At 39.4% G+C, this 21,631-nt stretch overlaps 1 protein-coding gene across 1 annotated transcript in view; it reads right to left on the bottom strand.

The window, feature by feature from the left end:
- Window positions 1–21,631, bottom strand: part of lsamp (limbic system associated membrane protein) — a 166,407-nt gene that overhangs the window by 21,531 nt on the left and 123,245 nt on the right. Inside the window, exon 4 of the mRNA XM_063907389.1 lies at window positions 9,492–9,528. Within this exon, the coding sequence (XP_063763459.1) occupies window positions 9,492–9,528 (37 nt within the window). The remainder of the gene's footprint in view (window positions 1–9,491; window positions 9,529–21,631) is intronic.

The following is a 21,631-nucleotide window of genomic DNA, read 5'->3' as shown; positions in this document are numbered from 1 at the left end:
AGTTGCTGAACGTATCACCTGCATAATCACCTCTACATCGCTTACTACTTGTAAAAAGATATCTCCATTTTTCGGCACTCTAACTGACGGATGAGACATTACCCTTAACAAGAACCTCTTGTTAAACTGCATCGGTTAAAGCTCCCACACATGTTTAAAATGAAACAGCGTAGAAAGCCAAATGTCATAGCAATTAGCAATCATGTGGTTTAAATATTATTCTAATTAGATCTGTCAAAGCATTTTAATCAGGAGCTTTCAGAACAGCTTAAGATATGCATTCTTTGTGTAGATTGTACAACACTGCTGGAAGATGCCATCTACTGTATTTGCTGTCTAACACATCAATCCCATGCTGCTCTCTTAGGTTAAGCTGGTGAGACCATAGTATTTTTACAATATGTTTTTTAAGCTTTTGTTAAATGTATTTAGTCATTTATTCTCTGTCACCTGTCAGTACACTGGGGTTGCTCAGTATGAACACATTATTAAATCACTTCAATATATAAACCTTCAAATCAAGAATTGACTTCTCCTTGAGGCTACTGCCTCCCTGAAGGGCTGTGACTCGGGGCCCAGAAAAAGTGCTTACAGACTGGAAAAAAAAGTGCTGAGTTTCTGTGCAGTTCTGACTTTAAACCAGTGTGAGCTCCAGCATTCAGCCAGCCCAGCGGTGGCTGCACCTAATGAGTCTGGGCAGACACAGGGCAAGCTGTGCTCATGATGTTCTGTGCACGGTGTGACAGTGGACTGATTTCAGAGCAGCTGCTGATGATGCTGATTGCAAACAAACAAGGGAACAGTGACAGTCAGCAGATCTGAGACCTGCTGAGAGACGGATGAGCAGCTGTCTTCTCCTGCTTCCCAATGTGCTGGTAATCAAGTGGTTGTGAATACACACCCACACACACATGCACACACTGCTGACATGGAGGTTGACCCGTGCTGCTCTGACAAGGCCCTGTCACCACCTTACACTCCACTCACATAATCAGCAGGCTTGTCAGCTACTCGCTGTAAGAGACAAGCTTGGCTCACAATGATTTGTGTATGTGTGTGTGTGTACATGTGTGTGATAGCTCCGGCCTAATCTTCTCACACATTGTTACTGCACTTGAGTTACACTACTGAAGTACCTATGTATCTGCACTCTTGCAGGCTCCACTACCTCCTGGGGGTCAGAAATATATGCGTGTGTGCGTATTGAGCTTTCTAGCTATGCCTGCGTCTCCCCAGACAGTGAGATGAGGTGCAGAAGGACAATTGAAGTGACTGTCATACTCTGCCGAAGGAAAGGATGGGAGGATGATGGAAAGAGGAGGAGACAATGAGAGTGAAAATGAGGGAGAGGAAGAAGGAAAGTGACAGCTGAAGATGGATAGACAAAGAGTGGCAGAGAGGAACAGTGAGAGAGTTTTCCAGACAGTCCTGGGGAGACTTTCTCGAGCTCGGACTTGGAGCAAGGGACGTCACAGAGTCGAAGAATTATGTCAAGGGCACTCGGCATCAAACCTCTTGATGGCTGCCCTGCCAAGCACAGTGATAAAAGGGTTATGACTTCAATATTCAGCCGGATCATATAGCATAAGAGTGTCGGCTGCGGTCCAAATCAATTCATTTGGACAGATGTCTTTGTTACAATGAAGCCGTTGTGATGGATTCATAGCATACCATTTACAGTTGGCTGAAGCTATTATTCAGAACACCTTCAGGGTTTACTATATTGCTTAAGGGCACTGTGACAGTAAACATGACTCCTGCTCTTATAGGTAATAAGTGTTGAGAAAATTGAAATTTTGGATACAAGAAACTATTTGCAGGCGTACCTCCATTCAGCCACCAGTGTATGGCGTCATAAATACAAGGACTGAAATTTAAAATATTAGATTCTTACTAATTTTATAGTAGGCTGCTCAGATGTCCAGATGTGCCTGCCTCTTTGCTTGAGTGGATCTCGGGTTCGCTACTATTGTCCTCACTGCAATGCTAAAGAACTGCCAAAGCCTATTACACCAGAGAGGAGAAAGGATCTTGAATGCATAATTGAACATTAATTAACTGCTGGAGTTTCAAAAACTAATGATAAGAATGATTGAACATCCAATGAAACTGGCTATTAGCATACTAAAACACTGTTCTGTTCTTCGTCTCCTGTCGGCCTCTACTGTCGTTTAACTTCTTTCTTTTCCTCTCTTTCCCTGAGGGTAATTCCTCCCCTGTTTTTAGCCTTGCTTGGCTTCTCAATGTGTCATAAAAAACCGGAGGCAGCCATGTATTTTTCATACTTGTCTGAACGCTATTTTGGTGGTGTGACAGTGAGGGATCCCTTGCTTGACCAGCAGCTCTATTTCCCCCCTCATCATTCACTATGGGGCTCTGCAATTTTCCCGACCTCCCAACACCTAGAAGCTCCACCCCAAAAAAACAGAAGTGGACTCAAACTGCGAATCAGCCAGCTAAAGAGATCAACATCAACACGCATGCAGTTTGCACATGCATGTCGCACAGTCATTCAATGCCTTGTGCACATGTACTGCACATGTATTTTCTTTCACGCTCACAAACTGTACTTTTTTTTCCAGTTCTATTTGATCTTTTTCTTCTCTCCATCCCGCTGAATATTCCCTCACCTCTGCCCTCCTCTCTGTTTAAATTGTCTTACTGCACAGGGGGTGTACACAACATCATCATCTCCTGTAAAATATTAATCACTGTAGTAGTCATGCAGCATGCGGCATGCTCTATTGATAATTTGCCTCATAAATCCAAGCAATATGAACTATACAGTCAATATTAACACAGCAGTGGCCATAAAAAAAGTGAGCACAAAGTGTTTTGATTAAAAGTACACCAGATAACATGCTACAACTCTCTCACCCAGGTAAAACAGGTCTCCCACTGCCTCTGCGAACACAATCTGTAATAACTGTCTCAGCTGCCTCACATCTTCAAAGTCTCCCTTGCTACTTTCAAGAGTGGTCAAAGGATACTTTTTAATGAGGCAGCCATTTAATGAAACCTGAATGTGGTGATTTTGTTTGTTCTCATTTTCACTGGTAATTGAATCGGGCAGACATCAGTAGACATATTTACACATGCTATGTATACGGTGAAAATGTGAGGTTAATAGCAACATGTATTCTCTTGATGAATTACACTGATAAGGGGAATCCAGATTAAAACCATAATGCTTATTGATTGGTGCTATGGGAATGCCACAAATCCCGCTTTTCCACCATGGCATGACATGGGTGCTCGGCCTTCTCTGTGAGTGCTTCCGGGCCCAAGCACCCACGGAATCGGCGCCTATGACAAGCAGTATTGCTGAGCAAAGTGACTAGAACGCGAACACACATAAAAAACATACTGAAAAGGATTAGAGATATTAGTGTTTTCTGAAGTGATGCCCCTATTGGCGGGGTGAAATTATTTGTCTCACAGTCAAAGAGATTCATTGACATGCTCAAATAAAAAGTTTGAGTAGGCATTTTTGTTTAAAAGGAAACACCATTGGTTAAAAACGGGGGAGAACACATTTTGTGAACCATCCATCCACCTTAACTTCCCCACTATACAGACTTTTTGGTTTGATAATAATGTTACCTCTTTTCCTTATTTGCTGTGTAATATTTACCACCACCACTAGATGGCTTTGGCACTTCCATGTGAACAAACAGCACCTGCTTAAACAACTGCTTTGGTTGTTTATTTTTGGAGAGGACAGTTCAAAAAAAAAAGAAGCTCCAATTCGAAATATTGCCGGTTTTTATTTTTCACATCGAGGGCCGTGATCACAAAAAAGCATAGCAAAGCTTTTACTTTTTGTTTGGCGCAAAGGCGACATTTTCACTTTGCTGCAAGGAAGGGGGGAAATTGCACTCAGCTGCCAAACTGTATGGGCCTGTTTGTGCTTTATATGTATTAACACACAATCAATAGCATTTTGTGAACAGGACTTTGAGATGGGAAAAAATAAATAATGTTCAATTCATGGTTGCTGTCATGTTTTGTCAATTGGCTTGCGAGTGTATGAAAAAAAATCACAGTTTCATTCGGACTGTTTGTGATTGTGGTAATTGTTACTCTTTGCTTGTTATCTGCTGAGGCAATGTAAGCCAAACAACAAATAATACCCTTCGGGGTAACTGGTGCATGTACCACTTTAATGAGCACCTTGTTTGCTTTGCCTGCAGGAGTCCACAGTGTAACTCATAATGAAGTATCTCCTGGCTCAATGTCATCTTTTATCATGCTCAAAGGGTTGTAATATTTACCAAGTCTTAGTATTAGGCAATTTCATCTGATTGTTCTCTGCAGTATTGACACAGCAGTTCCAAACATCTCTGCCTCAGACCTTCTCTGGCAATTTATTATGAGACCTTGGGACAATGAATTCAATTCAGTAGCAGAATCCCTTAATTACATATGTAGCTCAGTGATGTGAAGCAATAACCTGACGACCTCGTGTCTCAATGACACTAAACAGTATCTTTGCTGCAGTCTTATTATAAATAATACACATATCCCCTGCACTGCAAATGCTATGCTATTTCTGTATCTCTTTCAATCCAACATGTCATTTTGTCATTAAAAATCCCAACACGTCAGTTATAATCTAATTAGCGTTATGATAACCGAGGGATGGAAGCAACAATAGCAGAGAAATAAGATTGCGCTGGGCTGAGAGGGAGCCGGTTCGGCTTGGATGGCCCCGTAGGAACAGATGACAGCTGTAATCAATGTGGACACCCAGAGAAACCCTGCTATTAACTATCTCATGAACAAATCCTAGGATGGAATACAGATCTAGACAAATCGCTGAAAACTTTAATTTAAGCATCGGGGTATATTTGTCACATATAAATTGTATAAGATTGCTTCAGTTTTTACTTGTGAGCCCCTAGGAAAATATGAATTACAGGCAAACAATTTCAAAATACTTGTTCAAAATCTGACTCTCACAGTTTGAAGACTCTCTTGGTTGTTATTGTCAGTTTGATAAGCAGGTTATTTGTTAAGTTTTAAGGTTTGCCTGTTTATTTTAAAACAAACTTCCATTGATTTTGTCTTTAGCAAATTAGCAGCAACTTCTTTTTTAGTTTTACAACATTTTAAACATCTCTGAGAGCCTTTCTTTAAATGAAAAAAAACCCCTAAATATTCAGTATTACCATAAAAGACTAGAAAATCCAGAAAACATTCACATTTAAGAAGCTGGAAGCACATTTTGGTGAAAACAATGAATTGGTTATTGAGAAAGTTCATGTTCTATTTCTGTCAATCAAATACTCAATTGCTTCTACTACTCTAAATTAAGGCAACTGACTATAAACAGTGTAATAGATATCACATTTTATTATCAAGCAATTCGCTATTTTATTCCATTTAAAAAGGTTGGTCTTGCTCTTCTTAAAAGTGAATGTCCACAACAGCAGCTCGGAGACAGGTTTTCATAGCTGCTACTGGAATAAATAACCTTTCCTATGGGGTTTTCCAAATGTGAAAAGTGTCAACATGTCTTTATACTACAAACAATAACGTTGTAGAAAAGGCTATGGACTTTTAGGTTTACAAGTGGTTTTCCCTGTTTATTTAATGCACTTCCTGAGTTCAGCCTTATGACTCTTATTTTGACATGGTAGTTTCAGGATGTGACATCACGTATTCCTCCATCATTGTTAGTTCAGATGCCATGATTCAGTTACCTGACTTCAGAAAGTTTGCTTCATCCAAAGTAATCCTGGTGTTTGTGTGCATAAATGACCAACGTAAGTGACCAAATAGTGCAGTTTTGGTTGAGTCAAGTGAATATTGATGCATATTTTGGTGTATTTTGTATTATCCTGTAGTTATTTGGTAGATTGTGTCAAACCTGCCTAGCTCACATGCTGCCAATGTAATGCTAGTTTAACTACCTCAGATGTGTATAAGTGATTAGTATAGTGCTCAGTGTGGTGTGAATTTAGTAGTAATGCCACAGACAGCAGTTGATTTACTGTATTTTATTTCCTTTGTTTAGAATCACGCAAACATGCGAACAAACCTGTACCTATGTATATACTGAAGTTTAATAGAAGAAAGTCAAGTTTAATCCACCCGTCTGGCGTCATCCTTTCCAACCAAACCCCCCCCCATTCAACATCTTCGGGTCTTAAGTAGTGCTCTGGCCGGCACTCGTTGATTGTGTTCGATGGAAACTGAACGGCGCAACCTATCAGTTTAATATACAGTCCAACCACCTGCTATCTCCCCTACAAAAGTGTTTATCCTTCTATGAAGGTGATGACATTTTCTTTACTTTTAATTCTTTATTTTTATTAAAGCTAAATCGACAAACCGTGTATCGCCTGTGTGACCTGTGGGGTTGTCTTTAGGGCCGGACTGGGATTTTGAATCAGACCAGGAGCCTCATAATAGAATCATTTTCTAACTTGTTGTCAGATCTTTCCTAAAGAGTTTAGGAAGCTACTGTCAAATCTAATGAAAAATTAATCATCTTTGCAGTACATGGTCTGCGAAATGCAAAGTTTCATTATACAATTTGAGTAGACCTTGAAATACTTTTTGTACTGTAACTGTTGATGTCCTTTACCGTTTTTGCAAAAAAAAAAAAAAAAAACAGCAGAGCTGCCTTCATTATGTAACAAAGCAAGAGATAAGATGAGATATTTGCTGTTAATGAAACCAGAATTAATAAGCAATGACATTTTTGGAAATAGCCAAACTGTTAGTTTGAACCTTTAATGAGACTTCAGTTTGATCAAACTGTAGAAATACCTTCACTCTGAATAAAAGAGTGACATTTTTAAATGGACCATCCTTTAGCTACTACTGGACTGGTCAGACAACTCTGCTGCTCTCTACAAGAAGGGACAGAGCAGACTCTTTCTACTGAGGAGACTGAGGTCTTTTGGGGTGCAGGGGGCACTCCTTTAGACCTTCTATGACTCTATGGTGGCATCAGCCATCCTTCATGGTGTGGCCTGCTGGGGCAGTAGCATCATGGCTGCTGACAGGCAGCGACTGAACAGACTAATAAAGAAGGCCAGCTCTGTCCTGGGGAGTCCTCTGGACACTGTGGAGGTGGTGGGAGACAGGAGAATGGCAGCCAAGCTGTCCTCCCTGCTGGACAATGTGCCCCCCCCCCAGGACACCCTGTCCACACTGTGCAGCTCCTTGAGTGACAGGCTGCTACACCCGCGGTGTCTCACGGAGAGATACTGCAGGTCCTTCCTTCCTACAGCCATCAGACTTTACAACCATGGCCCCTAGTAGACCCCTCATACATACAATTTTCACTAGTTGTGGAATAACAATTTATGTGCAATATATAAACATAAATATGCCATTATCAATAACTGTGCAATATTACCTGGCTGCTATATCTCCTTCAGGATGTGTATTTTGTAAATTGTGTGTTTTTATCTTGATTTTTTTTTTTTAAATGCATATTTTCTTTTGTAAAGTTGTATTTGGCTTTGTTGCTGGTGTAGCAAATTTAAATTTCCCCTCTGTGGGACGTATTCTGGGATTCTGATTCTGATTCTGATTCTTAATAGACTTCCTAGCTCAGCAAAGCAGCGTTACCGCCCAGGCCCGCGAAGGAGTTAGACCAGAGGTTGCCAGACATTATTATCTCTCTCAGCAGTCCCTTACACACACCCAAACTGGGTTAGATTTATGGATTATTTGTTGAAAGATACTTGAAAAACAAAAACAAAAAACAACAGTACTAGAATTTGCAAATGGTGTGGGACCCCCAGTCTATGTGCCTTTGTAGATTTACAGGATCCTATCCTGCCAGGATGCTGACGGGATATTCCTTATGCCACACTGTTTCTGTAAATAACAAAAACATGTCGATGCTAGTCTGCCCACTACGTCCTCAACAAAACATAGGGAAGGGAGTATTGAAAAGAAAATTACCTTATAGAGGAAATTGTATATAAGTTGATCTGTAGTTGTTAAGGCCCAGTCCATTGCAGCTTGAACAATCTAATATTGGATATTGCTTTTTCCTTCCCTCTCTATCCACCCTCAATCCATATTTTTGGAACAAAAGCTGTTTTAACCCTGCAAAGGAGCTTTACCTAAAGTGAGGCATCTGAACTTTGGGTGTTCGATTTCAGCTTCACTGGAAGACAATGATGGTGAGCTTTTACTTTTCACCACATAATGCAACCAGTCTGATCTATATGGCTCCCAGGATTAAGCTGAAAAGAACACTCTCCTTAATGCAAACAGACAAAAGAAGCAAATACACCCATCCGAGTTATTCAGCTTCCAGGTGCAGGTAACGGATTTGATGAAAGATGTCTGGAGGGTTGACAAATCAATGCAGTAATTCATAAAGACATACGAATAGAATGGTTCTCAATCGGCGCAAAACTGATATCAAATGGAGACGTTGTTGACATGAGCATCTCCATCCATCATACTACAGTGGGAGGCTTATTCTTTCCTCTGAAATTGGATTAAATCCCAAAGCAACAGTATCACTTTTATCTGAACACACATATACAGATAGATGTACCGACCGACATGCAGCCTACACACTTTGATAGCCTGTACAAACAGCAACATGGTTATCATATGAAGACCTATAATGTAAGCGACTCACCCCATGGTTGGATAAAAACAGCTTTGCTAATGCAAAGTTAGTTACAGTATTGTAAAGATGGTAACAAATAAGAAACCAGCAGATAAATTAATACAAAAGGCATGCTTTGGAAGGAGTCTGTTTCCAATATTTAGAAAACTTTTGGCAAAATCAGAAAAGCTCTCTACTATCTTGAATGCACTAGAGAAATGTCTGCTTATTTTTTCTTGTACGATTCTATCTGCTGTCAAGTGGCAAACACTCTGCGAGGTTTCAATATCAGATCGGAAGGTCAAAATAATATTTACAGATAGAAACATCGGTCAATTGTGCATTGCCCAACAAATCTGATGAAAAGTCACGGAACGACCCTCACTGAGTGTTTTTGTGCTGAATTTAAACTGTGCCTTTTGACAATATGTCTATATTTTCGCACCTCTGCTTCAGGGAAATGCACATTGTTTTGTTTTAACTGTACAGACAACACTACTGACCAATTTTGATGTTTGTTTCAAGCTATGCAGTTCTTAAGCGTGCCACATTTTGAAGTTAATCATTAATGGCTATTGGATATCCTGCAACCACTGTTTGGCAGTGGGAAAATGTTGTGAGATGTTTGGGGCAAATTGTGTCTAATATCACTGTTAGTATATTGTTTGTATCAGTTCCAATTTCATTACATGTTCATATCAGAATCTAATAGTTGTTTGCCTCTTTAGCAGCAACCACCACAGCTAATGTTTCGAAGAGCGAGTACATACTGTAAGGGGTGCTTGGAAAAAAAAACGAATAAACAACAAACATGGACTTACAGTACATGATTCAAAAATCTGTCATAACCATTACCAAGACGTCAAGGCTGACAAAAATGAAAGAAAGTAACAATTCTCACCTGAGGGGTTGAGCAGTCGCCGGCCCTGATGGTGCCCCTGGCCGCGTGGGGCGTGTGTATTTGGATGTTACTGCATTTTGCTAATGCATGGGCACACACGAGAAAAGCAGGAGGCCACGCAGATTTTATTAATATAAAACGTAGATTTATCAATTAACATTTGTCTATCAATGATTATTTTGAAAGAGATAGAATAAAGATTTTTATAAGGTTTTTTTTGCAATTTTTATTGGGATACTGTAATTCTAAAAATGGTATTTGCTGCCCAGAGTCAGTCTATAGTGTTGGATCAAAACAACAACGGAGTACAATTTCTTCCAACAAACCGGTATAACTAAACCAATAAATTAGACCAAGAACAGGGCCCCAAATCTGGTGTCAGGGTCTTTTTAAAAACCAACCAGTGACCATCCTGTTCACAGAATCACCCCTGCTGTCGAGACATTATAGTGATTCACAGCAAAGCAAAGAGATAATGAGAAAGCAGGGATTAGAGAAGGTTTTATAAAAGGGGGGGACCTTTTTTTCCTGCTTTGCCAGGGTCGTAACAGTAAAACATGGGAGAATTTAGGCCTACCTGCTCAGTGTTGATATCTGGCGTGGGTGAAGCCCACAGCCTGGTCTATTCTGGCGAATAATTGGTTTTTTGGACAGGAGGCAGTCATCCTGTAATTCTCTGGATGTGACCTTTGCCCAGGGCTTTTCTTTAAGCGCGGATGTTTTTGAAAAAACCCCTATCACACAGTCATAGTGGGTTGAAAACGGAAAACAACCATACCTTAGAGAGCAAGGGGGGGAAATTCCCGTGGCAAACACCCAGAATTTAAGAAGGGGTTTGTGTGTCACACATATGCCTCATGCAGGGGTGGCTGTGGCATCTCATCAGTTTCCTCCTTTCGAAGGGTTTGTAACTTTCACCCTAGATAAGCATCGTCACTGAATGATTAGGTCTCGACTTGCTGTCACGAGCATCCACTTTGCGAACAAAATTAAGTACTTTGTAATTGAAGCAAAACTTTTTCTCATAGGTCTCACATTTAAGGAATACTCGTGATGTCGTGTTTCATGTAATTCCTCACTGAAGGAATACATCCCCAAGTTAATTTTGTTACTCGTTAGATCCACCTTTGACATCATTTTTTCCAAATGCGTCGAGTTCTCGTTAGAGCGCATGGGCAGCGTTTGCCCCTCCCTTGCCATCAGAGATATTCAACTTGTTTTAGTTTTTTTGCAAAAAACTTTGATACACCAGTTAGTTCCAGTCTATGTTGCTTGAAGCCTGTCATTGCTTTCCACCCAAAACTCCATGCTTAATATTTAGTTCAAACACAGGCGGAGCACACGACGAAAACACAAGACTTTATTGATACAATAGTATTTACTGGATTTCACTTCCAAATCCATACATGGGTGAAAAAAAGGGTGTTTATGCTTATTCTTTTTAAAAGAAGTTAGAGCTTCTTTGAAACACATCAAACACACCCTCTGAGCTCTTCTGGCTCTCTTGTCAGGCGGAGAGGCCTTTTTCTATGATATTATGAGTGTGTTCCAATTACCTCTGGAACCTTTACATGCGTGAAAACAGTTAATGTCTTGCTGCCACTCGTGGCTTTGGACCCATCCATGCTATGCATTAACCTCTTGCCAAAATTGTGTCCGTGTAAATATCTGCCAGTGCTTTATATTATTTTCCACCATCGGTATTCGCCCTGGGGGAGTGGTTTGCCAAAAAACGCAATTCCCGCACATGAGTGCACTGTCTCTTATCGCACAACTGATCAAACGTTGGTTTAAATTTAAGTAAACATCTTACGTCTCGTCGATTTGAAGGTATACAGAAACTGTCTGAAGTTTTGCCGTCAGCTGGTCTTTGACATATTAGCCATTTCTATGAAAATTGGTTTTCGATTGTTGTTGTCCTGACAACGGAAAGTTTTTAATTTATTACATTCTTAGCTTACCGAGCAACTGCACAATTTAGGCTATCTGGCAAAAACTCTTGCATTGTTATGGGGCTTTTTACTTTTTTGTGATACTAAATGCGACAATACCCATTTCCTTCACCATAGTCTTTTTCTTGCATGGGGACTTCTTGTGGGCCTGCATGTCCTTTAAATCTACGCAATTTATGAAGCATATACTCAAAGGTTTTGGTTCAAGTGGAAAGTGAATCTACCCTAAACCGATGTAAAGTTCACCTTAATGCTTTTAAGAGAAAGTTGAACATTTGAGACGGCTAGTGGGTTAACCTCCTCTCAACTGCTCTGTCTGCCGTACTGAATTGAATGCCCCCTATTTACTATATCCCATGTTTTTCATTTTCAGTGTTGTTTTGCGATTGTTACGCTCCGCAAGGTCTTGACCCTATCGTGCTCCTCTCTCCCTCTCCTCTGGCCCTGACCCCTCTGTCTGCCCCTCTCCTCTCCCTTTCCCCACTCTAAAACGAATCCATTGGTCTTTGATATATAGCTAGACTAGACTTTCACAAATGTGCTAAACAGCCATCTTAAATAATCTCTCGGAGTTATTGTGTGTCAATTTGCCGGCAAAAAAGATGTAGTAAGAAAATAAGTGAGGGTTAGGGCGTGGCGCAAATCGATTACCGATTGACAGAATCAAGGCTTTTTTCCATAAAAAACCTGGATGGGGCGCAAGGCATATTTTGGGCAGTTAGAAATTTGCTAATATTAAATTCCCAATTAAAAATATACAAAGACATTTTGTAACGGTATTCTAGAATATGTGTGGGAGAAGACAAGCGGAAGGGAAGGGAAAAAAAAAAGGTGAACTGAAATTTAACCATAAGGCCTTGTCACGGATCAATGTGCGGGGGCGGGAACAGGGTGATTGCGGATATTACCGGTTTTAAAACCCCTTTTTAAGGTCCCTTTGTGAAAAATCACCCGAATACAATATGAACAAGAGACATGCACTTACCCGGTTACCATGATGTCTAAAATTGTCGATAGCTACAGACGTCAAGGCTGAAAAAAATGAAATCAAGTAACAATACTCCACCCTTATGTGCTTGAGCTTTAGTGCCATTATTCATTTTGATTTTATCACCAACGCTGGAAATCAGTGAAGCTCAATATGCAGCCTTGTATACGGTGATTTCTTCATCACGTTTTTGGAGTGGTAATTTGACCACACGAAAATTCATCAATGGTTTAATTTGTTGTTTTTTTATTTAATATAAAATATCCTGATGGAATGTTATAAACCTGACCTTGCTTGTCAATGCAATTTTGATATCATCAAAGGAAAAAAATGTAGCCGAATGAAGGACAGAGAGCAGTGTTTGTTGTGGGGTTTTTTTGTCTATTTTTTTTATCCATGTGGATCTTTGTATTTTCAATTTAAATCAAAGTTTTTATTTACCTGCCCTGATTTGAATATTGCCAATCTTTTCAAGACGATTGGAAAATAATATTTACAACATTTAAAATGTATTAATATCCCTTTCTCCTTAAAAGGGCCCAAAAGTTGGATTTAATTTACTAGACCAATAAATAGCCAACATAAAAACCTCAAGTTTGTCTAGTGGTAATTCTCTCACATTTCACTTGAAAAATCCAGTGTTTTTTATCATCTTATTTTAAAAACATTTCAGATTAAACCAAGCCAGGGCCCGCTTTTTTTGGTCGGGGAACACTTTTACTGCTATTAACAATACTTGGCTTAACAGAGACAAAAAACAAACGCAATGAACCTGGGTGGTTAGATCTTAGAAAAGGAGTTTATGAAAGCGTTTGCAGAATAGCCTATGTTCCATTGCTCTATACGCCAGTGGTATTAACAACATGCTAACACAGCTGTCCAAAATAAGTAATTTCAACTGCTCCTCAAACCCGCTCATGCAAAACAGATTCGTTACTTCTTGCAATGGGTAGCCACAATCGGCTTGATTCAAGAGTTAGACCAACATTTAACTTTTTTGAACAAGCTTAATATAAGGACAAAAATTTGAGAGGCCTAAATGAAACAAGCGTTTAATGTTTGGATGTTCACACTTTTGTCCAAATTTCAAGGTCTTTTTATCTGGCAGGGTTTAAATTAATCCTGCCGTGTTACCCCTAATCAAAACACAATCTACTGAAATTCACTCCCCGAAAAAAACACAAACCTGATAGTGGAGAGAGTGAGGGGGAAACTTCAAATGTTTGGCGAAAAGAGACCAGATAAATTAAGGAAGGTAATGGTTTTAGCAGCGACGGATAGCAGTAAAGGGGTGCAATCATCCTTGATATTTATATCTAATGTAGAGGGCTCTCACTGTTTTTCCACATACCTGTTTCATTTGTTTAATAGACATTTTTCAGATCAAAGATCAGAGTCAAATTTAGTTTCTCAAAACAATTAATGTCTTTCGAATATGATCAATGTCTGAGCATCCATAATGCGAGCAAATGTTCAAGACCAATGTTTTTTACTTTGATAAGCAGTTTTTTATCAGGTCTACATTTCTCTGGAAAGGAAATACTAACGGTTGTGTTGTTTCTTTTAATTTAACCCCATCACTCCCAGCAGAATATCATCCAATGTTTAATTTAAATAGTTATACAGTTAGAACCAATATCTCTTTCTGATCGTCAGGGTCATTTTTTCCATTTATATTGTCGCATGTGGCTACCTTGAGAAGAAGCACTGCGACCAGCGTCCTTGCTCTAACCACCTTTTTGTAGGGCCACTCAGAGATATTCCAGCTTGTTTGTTTTTTTGTTTCAGAGGTCAAATACTTTTTACAACATTCAGTTATTTCCACTCTCTGTCTCCTTGTCCCTGTCATTGTCTTAAACCAACCCAAAACTAACCATGCTTCATTTATTTATTTGTTTAATGCTTGTATATCTTGCACAGGAGGAGGTCCAACGATAAACACAGACTTTATTTACAATAGTATTTACTGGACCTTTACCTCTACAAATCCATACATTTGTTGTGTGAACATAGATATTGTGTTTGGGTCGTTTGTTTGTTATTCTAATTGTGATACAATAGATAATTTAGAAGTCTTTCTTAAAAAATGAAAGCACATCAAACAACTCCTCTCCAGAGCATGCTGTTTCTGGCTCTCTTGCCTTTTTCAGTTCGGTGCCCGAGGCTGTTTCCAGTGCATGTATACTTTATATTGTATGTGTGTTTCAATTGAGTTGTGAAATTAAGAGGTGAAAATATTTGTTAAATGTCAATGTTTGAATAACACAATTGCCTCAGAGTCTGTGGCTTTGACCTGCACTACCAAGCTAGTGCATTAAACCTCAATTGCCATGATTAAAATAACAGTGTACACTCTCTGCACATCGCATTTATATTTATTTATCCATCCAAATAATTCTGGTATTAAAAGCACAGTTTGGGGGGTAAGCAATTACAGCCTAAAGACTACCTGCTTTCAAGTGTCAACAACAGCACAATGAGATGCAAAAAGCTAGTGTTTAAATGGACAGATTCTGCCAACCCTCAACAACTGTTGTCAATTTGGACATAAACAGGGCACTTAAACGCCAACTGCTCCATTAAAAGTTACTCAATGGCTGTTCAATTGAGACTGCACTGTAGCGTTGGGTGTGTATGGGCAAGAATTAGACCGAGAGTAATATAAACTATGAAAATCTGATTTTTGGAAAACGTTCATTGTAAAATGCAACAATATGCATAAACACATTAAACGAGCCACAAGTCCCTTTTATTTATACAGTCCCTTAGCAACCGACAACTAAGCACAAGTTTTGAGCCACTATCTGCCTGAAACTCAATTGTTTTTTTGAGAACAGCTCAGTATCACAAACTTAATTTTGTGATACTCAAATATATCAATCCACCCCCTTTCCTTACAACCATAGTCTTTTTCCTTGCAGTGAGGCACATTCGATTGTTGGGCCTTGATACATCTGCTTTAAAGTCTTATCTTGATTTAATGAAAGAAAAAAACATATATTAAGGTTATTGTGTTACGGCAAGCTGACTGTGAAACTAACAAAAACAGATGGAAAATTCATACTGAATGCCTTTAAGAGTTCCCAAGTTGTAAACACATTTGTGAGAGCGGCATCATGTGGGAATTCATATGCTATCAAAATCTGATCTGAGTTGCCGTGCTGAATTGAAATAAAGCAGCCCCATTTCTCTATATCGACCATGTTTTCTAAGAAACAATATATCAGTGTTTGTCTCTTTCAGATTGTTTCTCCAGCAAGGTTATTATCTCTCTCTCCCTCTCCTCTCTCCCTCTCCTCTCTCCCTCTCCCCTCTCTCCCTCTCCCTCTCCCTCTCTCTCTCCCTCCCTCTCTCCCTCTAAACACAGTAACCCATCTCTCTAATACTATCTGACAAGACTTTCACAATCGTGCCAAACAGCATTTTAAATGAAGTCATACAGAGTTATTGCTGTAGTCAAATGACCGAGCCAAAAATGAAGATGTGTTTTCAAGATATGGGAAGATGGAGCGGGAGGGGCGTGGGCACTCGATTGAGGTGACAAAGAATCCAATTGGCTTTTTTTTCACCTGAAAAACAACCAAAGTGGCATGGGGAAGGATAGGAAAGTTGATTGGTTAGTTAAGATATGTGACTGGAGAATTAATCCTCCCAAGCATATAAAAATGGATCGGGGAAGAAACAACTGCTCACATTCTGATAACCGTGTCACCTTTATAAATAGGATGTGAGGGGAGAAGAAAGATGGAGAGGGAAGGGGAAAAAGAGAGAAGCTGAAAAAAAGCTCTCAGAGCCATATAAGTGCCTGATGTCCAGCTGTTAGGAATGTAGGGGGGGGGAGAAGAAAAGAGTGAATTGTGATATTAGTCATAGGTCAACCTTCAAGAACAATGTTGGAAAGGTCATCTTCTTGAAAAGCACTTCACCTCTGCAACTACAGGATGGATGAATTCAATGGAGATTCACTGCATTCTTCACACATGTGTTTTCCTATAGCTGGGCTTTTGTGAATTATCGATAGCTACAGGCGTGGGCTGAAAACACACATATTGAACATCACATTCTGTACAATACAAAGCTGCACACTCACTTTCATATGTACTCTCTGGCTTTAAGTATTTATTTCCTTATTTATTCTATTTTGATTTCATACACACCCAACAGTGAAATTACTTTCCATGTGAAGCTAAATATAAGCAGCTATTGTATACAGGTGCATTTATTCATCCACAGTTTGGCAGTATTCACCACCCAACCAGAAAACTTCATTTCCTTTCTAATGATCTTTTATTTTGTTTGTTTTTCTTATTTTCAAAAATAATACATCCCTGATGGAAATGTTATAAAAGACACTGACCTTGCTTTCAACTGTAATTTTAAACATCAAAGGAAAAAAATGAGCAAAAGACAGAATGAGAGCGCACAGAGAGCAAGTGCAATAATGTGGGGTGGGGGTGGGGGGGGGGTTGTTTGTGTAGCTTTGCATCCACATTGAGAGGGGAAAGAGAAGAAGACAGTGCACCTCCTAATCCATGAAGGAGTATTCTTTGCGATATTAATTGCTAATTAATATCAATACTGTTTTTATATACACATGCACCTGTTATTGCAACTATTGCCAACTACTTTTATCAAGACGATATTGTGAAAAAAATATTTGACAACATTAAACTTGCTAAATTAATGGATCTGTATAGGGCTGCAATTAAGGGCCACACATGTTAGGATTTACAATTATCAATGCAAGTACTCCACATACATGATAAGCAGGAATTAAACATCAATAACACCGACAGTGAGTATCCCCCGATGCTACTGTGTGTAATGTCTCTGCAGCATTACACTTTGAATTGGAGGATCTGTCCTGTGACCTTAAGGTTGCTTGAGTGATTCATATATTTAAAGTGACAGGCTTTCATGCAGTTTAAACTCAACTGTAGATGACACATAATGGCGTAACACTCTTCTTTGTTCAGGGAGGTACAGAGTGTCATACACTTTTCTAGCTATAATAACAATAACTTTGCTCACGCCTACATTCATGTGAAAAAAACACATAGCAAGCAAATGTAATCCTGGGTTGTCTAGAATCTTCCAAATCATAATCGTGATGTTTATGTCTGGAAAGCGTAAAGTATGCACGGATCAATTAGCAAATATGTGCTGCCAGTATGAACAATATAATGGTATTAATCACACATGCATAAACATGACTGTCTTTGATGAACAATAGTAAATTCCACCTGCTCCACATCTGCTGATGCACAAACATGTTCAGTTAAAGTTCCCCGTTCCGCAATGTGTAGTCACAATAGGCTTATAAAACACAAGAGTAGCCTAAATTTAGGACTCTATTTCCTGTGGTAAAAGGAAGCAATTATCTCAAGGACAAAAATATTGAGATTCTCCTAAATGTGATTTAGCAAAACAAGACGTTTAATTTGGCACTTTCACCACTGTCTTGTCCAATTTAGCAAAAGTCACCTTATATGGAAGGGTAATTAATGCTGAAAACAACGTGTACTCACAATAAAAAATGCATAAAAACATGATTTGAACTGAAAGTTACAGCTAGGGGGAAAAAAACAAAGGCATCATCCCTGATTTGTGGTACAGAGAGTGCTACTCTGTCTTAAACAAAGGAGACCGGACCAATACTTGCAATATAACAAGGAAATTGCTTAGCCCATAGACCAAAGAGACTGATAAAGCGCATTTTAAGAGAAGGAAATAATGTTGTGTAGCAGCGCCGCTTGCATATGACAGTAAACCAGGGCCCTGCACCTCCCCTTTAGATATTTTTATATATAAATGTGATAGCTCTGTCCGCTCTCCCACTCTGTATTTCCTACCCCCTCCCCTGTTCTCCATTTGTTATAATCCCAGACATTCTATTCTCTCATGTATCCAAAACATGTATGCCAACATTTTAGTTTCATCCAAATCAAACACATGCATGTTGAGCGTGAAATTAGCCCTCGAACAGAAGCAGAGAAAGCAGCAGGTAATTCAGGAAGCAACCGTGCCAACTGGTCTCTGTCAGATATCTTTATATTCAAGCTAAACTGTTCTTTACAGATCAGGGATAACTGCGCCAAACACTTTTACACTCTTTAAAAAACATAAACAACTTAACAGCTTTGGAATTTGAGTGTGCAATTCTCTAATCTCTTACCTCGCCTCAACAAAGAATGTTGTGTTGAAATAAAACAACATTTTCGAGTTAAAGAGAAGTATAGGTTTTACAAAGCAAAGGCACGGTTAAAGTTTCTTCAAAGACAAAGTAGTCTACAGCAATACATCATCTATACTGTTATCTCTTTGGTGAATACCATTTTATGTTTCACCACCACCTTTTTTCCCCCATAGGCACATTTTGCTCCCTCCTACATTCACCCCCTGCTGGCTCTCAACGTGACATTTGGAGGAGTGATGTGGTGCAGAGTGTAGAAGAGGCGTGCAATTATGCTCAGCTAATTTGAAACCATTTAAAGAAAAGCACTTGCAGCTCTATAGCTTTTTGGTGTGTGAATGCTTTGCTGCGTGCTTTGTACAACACAAAAGGTCAGCTTTAAACCTACCAAGGTTCCAAAAAAAAAGAGCTGTGCAGAGTTGCACTCCCTAACTCAGTTCAGCCAATTAGAAAGTCTGAGGGAAAAATACTTAACAAACACAATATAAAGATTCTGAGAGTTCCTCTATCTCTATCCAAGCAACATTCTTTCTTTGTGTTGAACCAGAGAGAGGTGTGCTGTAGACTGGCTGCAAGGTATAGCCATTGGAGGTCAAATAAAGAGCAGTAGCACTTAAATGGAAGTGTTTCATACATTTGAACCCCTTTGACTTAACAAAGGCCAAAGGTAAAAGGAGACAAAAATGGAGCAAGTATAATCACCATGAAAAATCTCCAAATGCCTGCAATGTGCGTGTGTCGATAAATAATATCTCTTTAGATTAACACTAATCCTTGTGGCTGAGCCCTCAGTTGTAGTTTTACCACTGATTCACACACACACACACACACACACACACACACACACACACACACACACACACACACACACACACACACACACACACACACACACACACACACACACACACACACACACACACACACACACACACACACACACACACACAACACACCTATATGCAAGTTTAATCGCAAACACACATGTTGTTGACTGTAGCTTAGACTGTGCGTCCCCATACTGTGTGACTCACTGTCAATATCAACTGTTAATCCCTTCAGTTACTCATGATGACAGTGATACCTGATGTAAAGACAAGATACATCTGCATTGCAAGAGCTGCACACACACACTTGAACACACATTTACCCTGAGTTATCATGTCACCGCATGCAAAATGTGGAGGAGCACCGATCTCACTTGATCTGAGGCCTTTGGGATAGTGTTTTCTGTAGTGAGATACACTAATTCCTCTCTGCCTGGCACAGCAGGATCGAAAGGAAAGAGAATGCATAGTTTTGAGGAGCGGGCTGACACTGCTGTAGCTGCGGCGGCAGAACAAGCTTGAGTGGCCTGGCAATGCCAAAAGGCACCCCTCCCCTCCCTTTCTCCCCTGTGTACTCTTAGCTGACAGGAAAAAAGGTTGATGAGGGAGGTGATGGCAGAGAAGAAGACACCACCTCCTCCCGATCTCAACTGTAGCTGTCAGCAGTGGCAGTGCTTTAAAAACCCAAAACTACCGACTTTCAAATGAGATACCGGATAGAAGACAGATGCAATGGCCTGCTGGAGGCGCAGATAGAAGCAAGGATGGAAAAAAAAAACTTACTCTGTGTTTTTTCCTGAGGAGGATTTTTCTACATTTGAGACCCGTTTCGATATGTAGTCCTCACTACACTGAGGTGATTAATTAAGGAAATCGTTTTTCAGTCTTTCTTCAAAGGTGTTCCTTCAATTAGGGCCTCGGAAAGGCAGCAACTCGTTAATCACATGAGTATTTAATTAAAAACAAATGGGACAGAAATGCATCGCAGAAGTTTGTGCTAACAAGATCAACACATGGCAGACAGTAAGGGTGAAAGAGGAGAAAATGCTACAGATTTTTTTTTTTCATAAAACCAACTAATGGTTGCTCCTATGAAAAATGACTGTGTTTATATATTCTGTATAAACTGTGATTCTTATCTTGACCCAACGGAGTCATATCGCTTGCATCCTCAGGAGCAATAGCTTTGTACTTTAGGCTTGGCATCCACAAAGTGTGACGAGCTTGCCAAGAAAAGATGAAGCAGATTTTGCATTCAAGTCATCAGATGATTTAGAGGCTTCAAGATATCTGCGAAAGCCAATACTATTTATAAAGCATAATATCACAAATTTGCCTCAGGGGGCTTTATAAACTGTACAGTGTAGGTCACCCTCTGTCTTTTTTGTCTCGCTTATGAAAAAGTAAAACTCCCTAATCCCCCCAACAACCCTATATGCCGCTCATGATAATGAGAAAAACAAAGATGGCCAGACGAGCTACAACCCAAGGTTTTAAAATATTGGCTGCGATGGCTGCCTTTTCCACTACATGTTTTATTGTTCTCACAATACTAATTACTGCCCTTTCCTCTTCCACTTACAAACACCATTCGTCTTTATGTCACTTTGTCCAGACAAGGGTTATTAGGGATCATAAGCCCTCCCATAAGCAATATACCTAAGCACAGCTGAGATGCATTTTACGCCCCACCACCTTCCATTTTCTCGATGTGAAACCACCCTCATCTTGTTTTTTTCCTATTTCAAAACCATTTCCAGGCACATCTAGTACAGCTGGTTCAGCAAAACCTGGGTTCATGATAGGCAGTCAAAGATGTTGAGCGAAAATGTGTCAACAGCAAAGTTATTATTAATGTTACATTTTTCAAATCATTCACAAGTTATACATAATTAGGGAAATTACATTGCTAATAAAAATGTTACTTGATGAATGAAACGGATTAACGTGTAATTATATAGAATATCAAATAAAAATGTAAATCTTTTATGTTAATTAGAGCTGTGGTGGTTTCATTGAACAAATTAATATTTTACCGCTGATCATTTTTTACTGGAGTTATTAAAACACTAACTCAATTTGTTCAGTACGAGAACAGACTAAAGTAGCTTTATCTTTCTAATTCTAATTCTAAGTACTCTATTTCAAAGTAAAAATAGAAGTAGTTTAAACAAACAAAA

Source organism: Eleginops maclovinus, chromosome 18 (assembly GCF_036324505.1).
Source record: "Eleginops maclovinus isolate JMC-PN-2008 ecotype Puerto Natales chromosome 18, JC_Emac_rtc_rv5, whole genome shotgun sequence".
NCBI lineage: Eukaryota > Metazoa > Chordata > Actinopteri > Perciformes > Eleginopidae > Eleginops > Eleginops maclovinus.
This window is presented reverse-complemented; position numbering and strand designations above follow the sequence as displayed.